Raw genomic sequence first — 16772 nt, forward strand, 5'->3', positions numbered from 1 at the left:
GTGAATTTCTCTCTTTTATGTGAAAGCATCCATGACAGCCAATGCATTGAGCCATTCCAATAACTGATTAATAAAATGAGCGTTTAGGGGCATCTGACTTTTGGTTTCAGCTCAGGTCATGATCTCAGGGTCATGAGCTCAAGCCCCATGTCAGGCTCTGTACTGCGTGTGGAACTTCTTTAAGATTCTTTCTCTTCCTCTCCCACTGCCCTTCCCCCCTGCTCATGCACGCACTCTCTCTCTCTCTAAAAAATAATAATAATAATAATAATAATTTAAGTAAAATGAGTTTAATTTAATTTATATTCACATAGTTATTTATTTTGTTAACATTTTCTTTTGTTTTTAGACAGTCATTATGCAGTCATTAGACATGTCTAGGGCATTTGTTAAAACAGTGATCCATTACAATCTCAAATGCAAATGCCATTGCAACCATGAATGATTATTTTAATACTGTGTTATTTAGAATACATACCATTTATTTTAAAACCACAGTTGTGAAATTATTTTGATTTTAAATACCTGGCTTGGAGCCAGAACTTCATAAGCAGTTAGTTATTAGATGCCATTTGTAACATCAGGAAAGGCCAGACAGTTCACAGAAAGGAAAACTAAAGGGACAGCATTCGAGGATCCCTTCAAATTAGAAAATGAGAATTAGAATGCTTAAACTTTTATCAATAGAAATGATCATCACAATGACAAAGCCATTAATATTTATTGGGCATCTCCTATGTGCCAGGCATTGTGCTAAGTACATCATTATCTTACTGTCCCTCAAAACAAAAACAAAAACAAAAACAAAAAAATGAAATAACTTGATTAAGTTGGAACTTGAATGGAGACTGTTTGAATCCAATAAAATATCCCTAAAAGCATGCACTCTCCCAAGGTAGACAACTCATCTTCTGAATGCTTGGCTCTAAATGTCTAAGACCCAGGGATCCTAGAAACTTCCTGTCTGGAAAGGGCAATGGACTCTTTCTTGGGAGGGTATAAATAAGTGTAAAGCTACTCCTTTACTGCTACTCCTCCTAAAACAATGCCAATTTGCCCCAAACGAAGAAGCAAATGCATAAAATATGTACTGATAGTGTACCTATATTGTCAGTATAAATGGAAACTTCCTGGCTGTGGTTTTAATTGGAAATGGAACCCTTCCCTTACTGTCCAAATTTATTACAGTTCCACATCACCCTCAGGTTTTCATCCAGGAGACAAGTCATTCTGGTGATGGATGAAGCAATATTTATACATCATCTTGCAAAGTAAGCAAGGAGACTTCCAGTTTAAAAGCACTATTGGCTATCGTTATACTCTAGTAATGAAAAAGTGATTTTGGAAAAAAGATTACATACATATAAATACTCAAAATAATTTTTTAAGCTGTGATTTTTGTGTAAATTGTACAGGTCAAAGTATACCTTTCAATTCAGGTAGCCAGACGCAAAATATTACTCCTAAAATTTGTTGCCCTCTGTAAAAAAGATCGTCAAGGAAGTTTGTTTATTGTTTCACTCAATATTTAGTCCTGCAAATTTCATGCATCCTCCTGTCGATTTGACATTATGAATATTCATTCGTGATGTTCATACAACTTCCAAGTGATTTACTATTAAATAATTAAAACAAAGATGAGAGATTAAGAGCCATGATACATATGGTTTTATCAAAAATCCTGAGTTAATTATGGTTGCTAGGATAGATCATAAAATCCAACTATGAGTTTCCTGAAAACTAAGGCAATTAAAAAAACACGATTTCTAGGGGGAACCCGGGTGGTTCAGTTGGCTGAGTGACCTACTCTTGGTTTCAGTCAGCTCATGATATCAGGGTGGTGAAACTGAGCCCTGTGTAGAGCTCCGTGCTGGGTATGGAATCTGCTTGAGATTCTCTCTCTCCCTATCCATTGGCCCCGCCGCTCATACTCACCACCTCACTCCCCTGCTCATGCTTCCTCTCAAAAAAATAAATCTTGGGGCGCCTGGGTGGCTCAGTGGGTTAAAGCCTCTGCCTTCAGCTCAGGTCATGATCCCAGAGTCCTGGGATCGAGCCCCACATAGGGCTCTCTGTTCCACAGGGAGCCTGCTTCCTCCTTTCTCTCTGCCTACTTGTGATCTCTGTCAAATAAATAAATAAAATCTTTAAAAGAATAAATCTTTAAAAAAAAGAAATACAGTTTCTTAAATATTTTTCATTACATAACAAGCGGAAATACATCAGTAAACAATGCAAAACAAGACTTAAAAGAACCCTCATAATCTGTCAGTAGGAATGCAAAGTAGTGCAACTAGATTTGATGAAATTCAGTATGCTATAGCCCACAGATTAGTTTCTTTGTGCACATCTTAAGATAAACAGAACAAGACAAAAGAACTCTTGCTCACATTCACCAAGATCTAGGTATGAAGATGTTTCTTGGGGCACCTGGGTGGCTCAGTGGGTTAAAGCCTCTGCCTTAGGCTCGGGTCATGATCCCAGAGTCCTGGGATTGAGCCCCGCATCGGGCTCTCCGCTCAGTGGGGAGTCTGCTTCCTCCTCTCTCTCTCTCTGTCTGCCTCTCTGCCTGCTTGAGATCTCTGTCTGTCAAATAAATATATAAAATCTTTAAAAAAAAAAAGATGTTTCTTGTTGAGTGGATTGTAATTACAAAAAACTAAAAACAAACAAATAAAACTTGCTAAATTCCCACAATTGAAGAATATATGTATCCAATGGAATAGATAGATAGCATTTTAATATGAAGGAAATAGAGCATACAGACCAAAAAATATAATTTATGAAAATAGCATTGAATGAAAAAGTTACAGACTAGTTTTTCAGGATGGTAACATTAAAAAATCCAAAGTCAAAACTATAACTTGCTTATGAACATATAAGCTTCATGTTCAAAAATGCAAAAAATGGACTACAGGGAACTACCCTACATTTATGATACTGGTTTCCTCTGGAAAAGGGAGGCAAGGAACAGACCAGGGGAAGGAAACAAGATGGCTTTGACTCAATAGGTAATGTTTATGTATGTTTTAAAATCCTATTGAAAACAATGTAACTTCATCATTGTTAATTTTAAGTGCTGGGTGTACCTATATTTGTTATATTGGTTCTATACTTTAAATTTTAAAAACTAAAAAAAAGAGAAGAAAATATTTATGATACCCTCAAGATTAAGGACCTCCAACATAGCTTAAATACTTTAAAGACCATGTATGTATTAGAGCAATAATCTCTGATATGAATGCTATCATCAAATTAACATATCTCTGTGTTAGCAGCCCATTTATTCATTCAACAAGTATTTGTTGAGCCCTACCATGGACAGACATAAGACAAAGTTCCTGTCCTCTGGGTTTTATATTGTGGAAGAGAAAAGGGACATAAGTATATGAGCAGTATATAACATAATAAATGTCTAGTCATTGGAACTGATATTCCATCTGTCTGACTGATATACCATCAGTCAGATGGTACCAAGTAAGGCATATCCATAGATGTCTTTTCTGATTGTTCTGTGTTGATGCTGTCCCAGTTGTTAAATAGTTTGAATATCACCCTCTATAATAAATTTAATAAAGAAAATATTAAGCAGGCTCAAGGAATGGATAGAGCAAGAAAGAGATGTTATTTAAATAAGGTGATCAGATAGGCTTCCTTACAAAAGATGTTTTAGCAGAAACTTGAATAAAAGGTGGGAGGGAGCTTTGGGAGGATTTTGAGAATGCAGGTCCAAACAACAGGCAAGAATAAACATAGTTTTATGTGAAACACCAAGAAGTTGCAGGCAGACTGGACTGAGCAAGATAGGGAGTGATCAGAGTGGACTTCAAAGAGGTTTTTAAGGACCAGATTACATAAGACCTTTCAGGCAGTAGTAAGGGTTTAGACTTAATTCTTTTTTTTTTTTTTAAGATTTTATTTATTTATTTGACAGACAGAGATCACAAGTAGGCAGAGAGGCAGGCCAGAGAGAGAGGGGTAAGCAGGTTCCCTGCTGTGCAGAGAGCCCGATGTGGGGCTTGATCCCAGGACACTGAGAACATGACCTGAGCTGAAGGCAGAGGCTTACCCCACTGAGCCACCCAGGCGCCCCTTAGATTTAATTCTTTTTTTTTTTTAAAGATTTTATTTATTTATTTGACAGAGAGAGATCACAAGTAGGCAGAGAGGCAGAGAGAGAGAGAGGAGGAAGCAGGCTCCCTGCTGAGCAGAGAGCCTGATGCGGGACTCGATCCCAGGACCCTGAAATCATGACCTGAGCTGAAGGCAGCGGCTTAACCCACTGAGCCACCCAGGCACCCCTTAGATTTAATTCTTAATGGGACACAGCTAGGGAGGAAATTGAACAAGGACAAGACCTGATTGATTCAGGTGTTTAAAATGTTATCCATATGTATATTATATAATTATATTCCCTAATTACATAATATTTATATTATATATTTTATTTGTATATTATATTTATACTATATGTGTATATTTCTATACTATATTTATATTATATGTTATATTATGACATATGATATATTATGGTACTATGGAACATGAATTTGGTAACAGGGCAAGAGTTTGCAAGCAAGGAGATCAGTTAGGAAATACCACAGGGGTCTAGCCTGGATATAAAGCTGGTTGGGACCTAGTTGTTAGAAGTAGAGAGGGTAAAAAGCAATCTGATTTGGGATAGATTTCTGAAGGTTTAGCCCACAGGACTTGCTGATATGTGTTGTGAGGGACATAAAGGAGTTAAAGAGGATTCCTAGATTTTTCGTCTTGAGCAACTAGATAAATATAAGCTGCTGTTTATAGATATGGGAAAGACTACAGGCAAAATCCATTTGGGGAGAAGAAATCAAGAGTTCTATAATAAATGTGTTAAGTTTAAAATGCCTACTAGACAACTGAGTGGAGACAGCATGTAACAGTTGTTATTGATACTGTTAAAAAAAATCAAAAGCATCACACTAACTACTTTTCTCAACACCTCCCCCACAAGAATATGATTTTGTTAACTAGCCAACAGTTGCTGACTTATTATTCTGGTTTTAGATGGTGAACACAATATGTACTCTGCTCTGTATGATTTCTAACAGCTTATTTCCATTTATATGAACACGTTAATGGAAAAGAAAGCAGGAATGGAAACAAACACTGCTGATTGGTTCTCTTATCCCTGAATGAAGACACTCATCACATAATGTGTATTTCCAACATTCCCCACACTCTGCTTACAGAATCCAATTTTCTGAGGTTATTTCAGATAAAAGGCTTTTTAAATAACAAAATCATAGTATTGTGCTCATAGTCCAAATCATAAATGTTATTTTTGAAACGGTTTTCATGATGGTTGTATCCCACATATGACAAATAAAATTAGGGAGGGATTTATAGTATGGTTTAAGAGTTGGACATGCATGTCAGACTGCCTGGGTTTATATCCTGATCCCACCACTTGGTTGGAAAAGTTATTGAACCTCATGCCTCAATCACTCCACCTGATAAATAAGGACAATGATAGGACTACAGACATGAACCAACAAAGGTTGCGTTTAGTCCAGTGCATGGCACCATGTAAGTTCTTGATAAAGATCAACTACAAACATAACTTGTAAAAATACAGCATGAGTTCAGTTCAACAAGCATGTATTAAGTTCTACTGTAGGCTTCACTCTCTGCTAAGCACTATTACAGCGCTGACTCCAGTGATAGCTAAAGAGAATGTGATTCTGAGTCAGACAGTAGACACACTGATGCTCCTTAACACCCTGTACAAGTTTAGTCTTCTAAACTTTGAAATCATATTTCTAATGGAGTGGTCCAGGCATCACAGCCAACCTCAGATCAGATGGCCCACCAGCTCACTTTCTCTATCCTGCACACATCCTCGTCTGTAACTTGTGTTGACCATCTACGTTGAATTCTCCTCTCCCTTGAGAGAAAATTACTCGGAAGTATATTTGATTTCTTCATTTTGTCATTTCCAGGAAGGAAAGAGAGCCACAGGAAAGAAACAGAAAGTTACATGGAACAGCAAAAAATCATTGTTCAGACATGACCGGATTATAATAAGAGCCGCAAGACTTCTCACTGGACACCAACCCTCTGGAACGAAAAAGGACTATATCTCTGTACTGAAGCAATATCCAGCTCAATTCTTCATTTAATATTTTAGAAGTCAGTTTCAAAGTAGGTCAAAGAAGGAAAACCAATTCTGGCTTCTTCCTTAGCTCACATCTTTAATTTTCATGGAACTGATACTATGCGAATCTATCTATTCCCAGAAAGATGAGAAGGAACTTACAACCTGCCAATCTCAGTAAGTTCTTTTACAATATTAAGCGTGTGAAACAACTTTCACCACTTTCCCCTTTTGTAGGAAAAGAAATTCTGAAATCTAAACATGGCACATGAAAAACTAGTCTGCCCATTCGCCTGGTGAATTAAAACCAACGCAGATTTCACACCAGCCACTTTATAGAATTAATACGTTTCAGTATGTAACTGTTTCCAAAGGACTGATTGTCAGTGAAAAGGGGGGCTTTACTTAGGGTAAATGTCAACTCTTCCAAGTTCTTACATTAGACCAAAGATATGAGCAGGTACTTAGATGAATTTTTCTCAACCCCAAGAAATTTTTTTCAGCCCTGAGGTGATAACTCTCTGCCACCAAAACCCTGTTCAAGAATATAAAATTTCCACAAAAGGAAGGGTGTACAAAAGTCTCTGAAACAAGACATGTTCTTCTGGAGGAAAAATACTCATATTTTTTAATTAATCAACTGACCAAAAAATGGTGTCTGTTTAAAAGGCCCAAATTTATATATTTTATATAAATTTTTCAACAGAAAAATTAGGAAAAAAGGCAAAAAGTGCAAAAACTCCTACAACTAGAAATACGAAAATGTAAATGGTCAAGAAACATATCAAAAACCTACCTAGTCAATAAGCAAAAAATACATCTTTGACACTAAATGTCATTTCATTTCTGATATCTCGTTTATCTATGCAAAATGTTAGAGGTCTTTATCTTAGCAGAAAAGGGGGTAACAGTAAATATAATTTTATCATTATTATTTTTGGTAAAGTATGTATTTTCACTTATCTGCTAAAGCCCTATGTTAGAAGAAATTTTAAGAATATACATTCCAGTACTGATGAGAATCTCATGCCTACCACATTTTTGTAAAATGCTTAAAAACAGAGTGTACTAATCAACTTTCTGGAGGACAATTTGACTCCAGTTAAGAGACTTAAAGCATGAAAACCAAACAACCCAAAAGTCTAGAAACAGAACATTGGTTAAAGAAATACCCATAAATAAATAAATAAATAAATAAATAAATAAATAAATGAAATACCCATACAGTAGAATACTACACAGCAGTATATCTCAAACATATAATGTTGAATTAAAAAAGGAAGTTCTACAATGATGAGCATGGTATTTTCCCATTTATTCAAAGTTTCAAAAACAATCCTACTTACAATCTATGGATCATAATCAACATATAATTTTCAATTACCTGTTAAAATGAAAAAGAAATATAAAGGAAGAAAAATGTATCAGAGGGCAGAGCTCATAGGAAGGGTAAATACTTTTTTTGTAAAGCTTTTGTTTGCATTGTGTATGTGGGATAGTGTGTATTTAATGAGTTGTAATATAAAATGTGTTTCTCACTGTGGATCAATTTAAAGCAAGTTTTAAAGCCACAAGTACAGTTTACAAGGTGTAATTTGCTCATCCTTAGCTTGTTGCTCCTAAAGAGGTCCCCCGACTTTGCTCTCTATTATGTAGCAGAAGCTGTCTTCCTCCTATCTCTAGACACTCTCCAAGTCCACACAAAAGCAAGGCCCAGAAAGAAGTGCCTAAGTCACATACTGATTTCAGTCCCCATGACTGACATATAGAATGCTATTTAGTTCAGTAATGATTCCATCCTTGAGAACACAAGAATACAGCCCTATACTTTAGCATCAGCTAAATATGATACAATGAGCTTGACAGTCTAAAAACATGTGCATTTAAATATGGAAGATTTCAGATGTGGGAGAAGGATACGTTCAATAAGAAAGACTATACTATATATGTTCATCACTGCACATAACAAATAGAAAAAGAAAAGCAAAGAACAGTAAGTTGTTGAGGTGAGAGGGTAATGAAATACTGTATACCCACACAATGGGATATCTATAGCTATCAAAATCATAGGTTCTAAGAATACATAACGATACAAGAAAATGCTAAAACTGTAGTAGTAAATGAAAAAAGAGGAAAAAATGTACTTGATATGATTCCAATTTTGTGAAACAAAATATACATATTGAGAGAGAAAAAGACTTGTAAGAAATATGGCAAAATGATTTCAATGTTGTGTGTTAAGCTCTTCTATTGTTTCAAAATTTTCTATTTGGAAAAATACATTTAAAAGATTCAATTAGAAATGGAATTTGAAAATCCCTCATATATCACTTTCAGTGTTGGAACGCTGAGTAGATTTTGCTTCTCCCAACTCTCTTGAGAACATCCTCATAAGCTTCCCAAGTACAGTAGCTAAATTTTTCTAGTTGTCTCTTAATTTGAAGAGGAAAAAAACAGATACATGATAAAAGTTCTCAAGAAATAGAAAACAATCTAGAAAATCAAGTACTATATTCAATCAATTGATCAATTAATACATTAAAGACATTACTTATTTGTTGCCTAGGAAAATAGTAAATGTTATGAGGTAGAAAAGCAATAAAATGTGTAGTCTCTGTTGAGTTCCTACTGGGCATCACAAAGTACAGAAGGCTCTCGCCTACGTATCATCTCATTTGAAGAGTAGTGATCCAGGGGTGCCGGGGTGACGCAGCCCGTTGACATCCAACTCTTGTTTCAGCTCATGTCATGATCTCAGGGTTGTGAGATCCAGTCCAGCGCTGGGCCTCCTGCTCAGCAAGGAATCTGCTTGGGATTCCTTCCCTCTCCCTACTCCCCCCTTCTCTGCTCTACCCCATGCTTTCTCATTCTCTCAAAATAAATAAATAAAATCATAAAAAAAAAAGAGTATTGATTCAGATAAAGAGGCAGCATAAACACATGAAACACAAGTGCATGTGGGTGTATTAATCAATAAGATGTAACAAGTGCTAAATGGTGCCATACAGTAATAGCAGTACATAGGAAGGGATAATACAGATATACAGTGAAGAAAATGATAGGAGCTGAAATTCGCAGAAAGTGTGTATAGAGAAGCCAACCTCACATAGACCTTGAAGGATGGATGGACTTGAGAAAAGTGGAGAGGAGCACAGACTATTCCAAGCAAGAGAAATGTCCTCTGCTTGTCCTCATAGAGAAAACTCATGAGACTAGGGGATGACCCTAGTCCTTAAGGTCAGAGGATCAAGATGCCAGCCCAAGACCCATCCTATGTACAGTCCCAAAACTAGAAGAGAACCCACCCCCCGCCACACACACACACACACACACACACACAATCTGGAGAATATGCCTGAGACTCCAAAACAATCTGGAAGGGCTATGGTATTTTTAGGAGATTGCTTCTCACACTTTTCAAGTGATATTCCCTTAGACTGAGAGTAAACAAGATTAATTCTTAGGGGACAGAGGAGGTACTTCAAATTGATCCACTACAAGGCACTTACTATTTTCTCATGTTCCACCTTTAAAAATCTTGCATTTGTAGATTCAGTTAAATGCTCCCCCTAATCTTTGTGTAATATTGGAGCTCCAGGCAGATGAGCCATGCTAATCTTACCCAGCATACTCCACCATCAACTAAGTTAAATATATATATACACACATACATTATATATATAACATATATGCACACATATAGAGGTCTATCTAACCCATCAGGTTCTATGAATTTTTGCTCCTCCTCCATACTGCTAGATGTAAGGTCATTCTACCATTAACCAGGCTACTAGGTTGTCATTTAAACACTGTGCTTGAATCTGCCCCACCCAGGCTTTTTGTATCTTTCTCAGACACTGTTGAACTTTAGGCACTTGACTACCAGAGAGTATTCTCCAAGTGGCCCTCTGATAGATAGCAAAATAATATTTCACCTTTAAATTCTGAGTGCTGGCTATGCTTATCTGCTCCCCCATCCTCTGAGTACACACTACTTCACAATTCATCTTGCTTAGGACTCTTCTCTACTTCCTTTGGAGGCAGGGAACACATGCTATTTAACTTGGATTCTCAACATCACCTCTTGGTTTTGCATGCGTTCTACGCTCAGTTCACATCACTGCATTCAGTATCCTGGAATAATATTTGTGAAGCATCAGCCCATCAGAGACTGAGGCACTTCTGCCCTTAGAGAACACTGTCTGAGAATATCTAGTGACATAATATGGTTTTAAGTTCTGTTAGACCCACAGTAATCTTTCCCAGCATCCTTCCAACACTCCCCCACCGATACATGGTGCATGCTGTGCCAATGAGACTCAACCCAAATGCAGCATTCCTCTGCCCATCAGATCACTATCCCTAAGTCCCCTGGGTGTGCCATAGGGTCCCAGTGGGAAATAGTGAGAAATAAAATTGAATATAACCAGATTTAAAAACTTGATGCAACAGATAATAAGGAGCTCTTGTAGGCTCCTCAATAAGGAAATACTTGGTACAGGGATACATCAAAAAGATTGATCTTCGTGAAACTTAATTCATTGCAAACATGAATTAAGCTTTTCTAAGAAATAAGTCCTAATAATGAACTAAATAACAAGGAAGTGTTAATAAAGACGGAATCGAAGGTTTTTTAAAAATTCCATTCTGGGCTAATTAAGGAATAAATCAGTTCAAATGAAAGATGTCACTGTTATTAAAACTTCATTCATTGATTGAATTATGTTTCATGAGAACAGAGTATATTTTAAGATTATTTGATTATTATATAAGACAATGTCATTTCCAGTTTTTGGAAAATTGATATTAATGCCCTGTCACTGAAAATGTAACTGAGTTTATCAAATTAATTTCTCAGAGGCCACCTGATAGCCACCAGATGGCAACCTGTGCTGATGTCAGATTTGAAATTTAAGTTATAGATAGCCCTGTGACTATGCATTACTGCTCGCTTATCCCACTGGGTTCCTTTAATATCATAAAACACAAAGGCTTTCTACTACTTTCTAAATTCCATTTGAACACAAAGAAATATGTTCTATCCACAATGCTTGCAATAATTAAAGTCTTTCTTTTTTCTTAATGGGAGTCTACCTAGAAATAGCACAATATGGAGTGATCGTTAATAGACCTGTTATGGTGCTTGAATAAATGCCTATCAAGAGTGTGGGCAGCCATTAGTAAATTTCCTAAAGAAAATCCATTTTCATTTCAAATTCTGACATTTTATTTAGAAAAATTACACCCTTTCTTTTAATTATTTCAGTAAACATAATGAGGGTATTGCTAACGACGCCTCTGAGTACTTTATTTTCTCCATTTTTTAGTAATATGAGTCTACTTGTAATTAAAGGCACACTGCATTAATGATGCTGGGGTCTCCAAGGGAAACACTTAATGTCCACCTCATAATATTATGCCAAAATTACATGCACAGAAGACTTTTTAATAATCTTTGTTTCCTAATTTAGTTTTGATTGGCTCTGAAATCCGCAGCAGCTCTCGAGGGTTCACATTTCCATAGCCATCAGCACTTCCGCACCAGCCATTGTACAAACGCACATGACTTCTCCCGTCTGCAGGCTCCCTTTCAAAGCTTCTGTTTAACTTATCCAGAAAATTAGCTGCAGGCTGGAGATAATTGCAGATAATTTTGCCATTTTTAAGCCACTGGGGTGTTGCGTGGAGATATGACAGCGAAGTTTGTCTAAACACAAAGAACAAGTCAGAGCTCTGTGTTTTCACTTCAGCTTTACATGCAGGTTCAGATCATCCTATTTGCTCTTTATGCAAATTGAAACAAATTGCAGTCACTAGATGATCTGTGTTTTCTGACAAAGCTGGGCTATGGAATGTATTTTTTGTGGCTGGGAGAAGGACATGATCTATAGGAACATACTAAACCAGTCTAACAACAACAACAACAACAAAACAAAAGGAAAAAAGGCTAACCCTCTTCTACCTCTCAGATCCTTAAAAGGAATATATTAAATTAAAAAGAAATGTATGGTCTGACACCAATTCATATGTGTGTGTGTATTTGTTTCCCCTATTCTATTCGCATAAATAGAAATGTCAGAGTGCTCCCATAAAATTAACATTCCCAAATGCTGGTAGTATTAATAGACAACCATTTAAAATCACTAGACACTGAAGAATTATTAAATAGGTCATCCAGGTTAGGAAGCAGAGATCTATTTTCACATGGAATCATGTGGCCCTTTTCCCCTTAAGTTTTACAATAAACTATACGCTCCCTCCCTGAATGGTCACTGCCATATGAGGACGGGGCATTAGGGAAAGGCAGCAAGAGTGACTCTTAACGCATTGCTAATGAACTTCAACTTTATACAAAACAAATCAGCTATGGGAACTTCAGGGTCTTTCTCTCACCAAATGGCCCGTTGATGCTCAGAACTGTTATACTCATAGCTAATAAGGGTGTCACTAACAGAGCGGGTGATTTCTGAAACCATTTTGCAAGCAAACATTTACATATAAGGGCTAAGTAGTGACTGTGCTTCCATGGCAGCTCCCCTGATGTAATGGGCACTAACGACTCTGAGGGAGCAGGTGTGGATGCATGCGTCAAGGAGGAAAGAACGGGAAAGTCAAAACACAAGTGGCTTTATGGATTCCCATTAGACCTTGGGCTAAGGAGCACCTACACAGGTCTGATATGACAGCATCCCAAGATAGCTTTACAGCCTTGTGTCAGGAACCCTTACGCTAAAGAGTTTTATGGAAAATCCAAAACTACATAGAAGTATTGCTGTATTAGGCCATTGTTGTTGACTGGGCATATAATATGCTTAGAAATAGTCCCAAAGTCTGTGTTTAAAGGATAGGTTATTAAATCTGCTATGCCAGTCATATGCATATTAAGGAGTTCAAATAAAGCATTGATAGGTAGCATCCTGCAAATCTTATGCTCTCCCTTGGAAAGCAATTCTGCCCATTGACAAACTTAAATGCACCAAGGCCTCTGAGTATCTGCATCTGACTAAGATGTGGCCTTTTAAAAGACTACCTTGTGCATTTGGGGGTAAACATATTAAGTATTTACATTACTGCTCTTGAGAAAGCTGGGGGATATCATTTTAATTCTTTTTTCTCTTTTGGTTTCTAACATCACACAGCTAGTAAACTGGGAGGGAATGGACTTGTTTAAAGACTTTAGACCGTGTCCCCATGAAAGGCAGCCATGCAAAGTTCTATAAAGTGCCCTTTTCTACTCATGGTAGGAAAGAGAGGCACACTGAAGACCCCAAGTAAACCCTTCCACGTGAGGACAGGAGCAGGGCTCAGTCAGGGTTCTCTTGCCAGTCATGGAGATCAGGAAAGCTGTGCTTTAAAGCACAGGTTGAACACACCATACAGGGCCAATGTAAGTGGAAAGGACACCCTAAGAAGCAGATCTGCTATATTACTTAGATTTGTAAATTATTAAACAATTCCAGAATAGGCATATCACTACAAGTGTCATGTAAGCCAATAAACAGAGCTACAGTAACCTTTGTAACATGAAGAGCTGGCCCAGAACTCATTCTCTTGCTGTGAGGAGTGGAAGACTACATGACCTATTACCTACCCAGCAACTACATCACAGATTTGCAGTGAGACCCTAAATTTGACCTTTTATGAGAGATTATCAAACACCTTTCTATAAAGCCAACAAATGTCCCTGCTCTTTTACAGATTTATCACAGTTTTGCTAACGTGTTGGAATAAACTCCTCTTTTGGAAGTTTCTGGTTTCTAAAACGTAGCTTTTTTCCCCTTTTTTTTTCAAACCGCATACCTGTTTCCCAGAAAGACGGGTCCTCTCTTTGAAATATTTAGTCTTTCAGGCCACTTTAGTCATAGTGACACCTAATAGCCAAGCTCTTTTTCTCACTCTCCACAAAATCGGGTTTAGACTATAATTCAAACCAGTCCCCAAAGGCAGTTCTGAAAAATGGCAAGCCGTTAGCTTTTAGGTAAAAACACTCTTTATTGCTCAAAATTGTTTCCTGTTACAAAACCTTTTCTACAGTGCTAGGTCTAAGATGATCTTATGCTAATTTAACTCACTGGGGACTGTGAACAGATGCTACTTTGATTAATAGTTTCACTATCCTGAAAATGCCAGGCCAGGTTCAAGATAATAAAGTCAGGTAAGAATACTATTAAAATCTGCCATATGATTATATCTGTTCTGTGGAGAGAAATGGGATCTCAATTCCAGTGTCAAATAAAGACCACCTATAATAAAGAAAAACACTGACATAAACCAAATGAATATACTATCTGAATTCTTTAGCACTTTGACTTAACATCATGTTAATCATCAAACTCCTTACCTTCTAGGTAAACTTTCAACCACATCCTAAGTGAAAATTCAATGCATCACTCCAATGTTACCTTCTCACCTAGGGTTTAACTCTCTGCCCAGGAAAAGACTTATGTACACCACAAAAAAAATGAATTCTGGAATTCTGCTTATCAAAGGATGGTATCTGAATTTGTATGCCCAGGTCATTACTTTTCAGCAAATGCATTTTCAACATTCCAACAATCATATTTAAAATACCCATAGAAAACTGTGACCCTTGAAAATAAGGGGTGCACGAGTTGACAAATGAGACTTTTCTGGAGGCATTAGCTCCTCTCTCCTTGCTTCTCTTCTCACTGATCTCCTAAGCGAAGACTTCCACATCCCAGCAGTGTCCAGATGAGGATAACTCTAAATGAACTCTAATCTAGCCTTGAACTACAAAATTTGGGGCTGGCCTCATACAGGTATGTGAAGAAACCTTTGTGTTTTTAAACTCAGTTTACCAATGGAGTTTATCCTTTACCGTGATGCATATGACCTAATCATATTCCCAGACTCCAATCTGAAATTTAACCTTCAGTTGAATTTTTTCTTTTATAATTTATATACAGTACACCAGTCTCGGTGGAAGCTTTAGCTTGCAGGAAGACAGAAGGTACATTTCAGTGCATCAGTCACACTGCAATGTGTAATTCCAGGTCCTGCAAGCCAGCCTCCATTGAGAAGGAAGGATCTGTTAGCACAGATCTGTCCCCCGCAGATTCGGCTCATTGCATGAGTCGAGTCTTTACCCTCACCGCACTTGCACACATATACGATACACTCCCACTTCATAGGAAATAGTTATGCAAAAGGGTTGCCTCACCATTGCACAGAACGTCTCAGGAGGGTCTCCACAGGTAATGTCCGGAGGATCTAGTTTTACTTTCAGATATTTGGTCATGTCCGTGGATTCCGGCTGACACGCCATGTAATCCCAAACTTTCCCTTCTTCTGTGTAAATCTGAGTCTTACACACGTCATAATGTCCCCATACCAAAGGGTAGGGCTGCATCACCGAGGACACTGTAACCCAAAGGGCATGAATTGACAGGAATCTTGACAAATACATCTCTAAATTCTTGGCAATCTTTGCAGTAATAAAGCAGGGTTTGATTATCTGTGAGCTATGTCTATTTTACATATACATATATGTCTATATGTAGGTAGGTCTGTATATTTAAAAAAAAAAAAAAAGAGGATGAAACCTCAATGTAGATTCCAAATCTAAAAGCGAAGGGTCGATATTGTGCGCATTCAGGTATATTGAGGACTTTGGTGGAAGCCTAACATACTTGGACGTTAGGCGTTGACAATAACTTGCCGCTTTTTTGTTGTCCTAGAACATATCTATTAGACTCGCGTCTGGTTTGGTGTTTGTAAAAGATGTCCAGTGGCAGAGAATGATTTAGCAAAGTGATGGCTCTCCTGCCGTACATCCGATAACCCTGGGTGATCCTCGGTGCCCACAGCTCACGAGGGATGCTCAGACGCACCAGGATATCAGTATCTGAAGCAAAAGGATGAGTGTTTATAGCCGGGTGTTTGTTTCTCATCAATCATTCTTTCCTTCTGGCACCAACACCCTTTAAGAAACAATAAGAGTAAGAGTTATTGCCCCAGAATCAATGCATTACAAACTGTATGATATGTTGACATTTGGGAGGTTTGATGCAATATAAAGCAAATTGGTGTAATATGGATAACCTTTACTCCGCTGCTTTGCTAGAATGAGCAAACCACAGAAATCACTCACATTGGGGAGAATCTTGATATGAAGGATTTAACTCTTCCATAACAAAGACAGATGTGCAGGTCCCAGGTGAGTTACACGTCCTCACTTCAAAAATTATATTTCCACCTTGACAAAACTGAGAGCAAGCAGCTAGATTTAAACATTTCTCATGAATTGCAGTGCTAGAAAATCTTCCAGGAGAACAATGGGTGAAATGAATGCTTTTATAACAATGACAAAAAAGTGACAACTACTTGTATGCCTTTTGTCTATTGGCAAAGAGACCCTAAAAATCTCTAAATTCCTTGTACATTTCTTAGCTTTTGTTAGCTGGAGTGAAAACCAGCATTGTTGGCACAAGGCTGTCCCCTTGGATTTGCTCATTATATTGGAAGAATTTAGCCTCTTTTGTTTAGTTGCAGTTAGTGATAAAGATAACTTGGCTCTCTAGAAAAAAAAAAATACTCAAAAATAAAACCAAAGGAGCAAATTTTCTTTTCACATGAATCTTCTATTTTCTTACATCTTTTTATAGCCATTACATCT

At 37.4% G+C, this 16772-nt stretch overlaps 1 protein-coding gene across 5 annotated transcripts in view; it reads right to left on the reverse strand.

Moving 5' to 3' along the window:
• The window catches only part of NTNG1 (netrin G1), a 349817-nt gene that overhangs the window by 325617 nt on the left and 7428 nt on the right, over positions 1–16772 (reverse strand). For all 5 annotated transcript variants that reach the window (XM_045081977.1, XM_045081973.1, XM_045081974.1 and 2 more), the window contains exon 2: positions 15318–16077. In XM_045081977.1, coding sequence (XP_044937912.1) covers positions 15318–15563 — 246 coding nt within the window. In that variant the 5' untranslated portion in view covers positions 15564–16077. The remainder of the gene's footprint in view (positions 1–15317; positions 16078–16772) is intronic.

Source organism: Mustela putorius, unplaced genomic scaffold (genome assembly GCF_011764305.1).
Source record: "Mustela putorius furo isolate JIRA1106 unplaced genomic scaffold, ASM1176430v1.1 tig00000585_pilon_pilon_pilon, whole genome shotgun sequence".
Taxonomy (NCBI): Eukaryota; Metazoa; Chordata; class Mammalia; order Carnivora; family Mustelidae; genus Mustela; species Mustela putorius.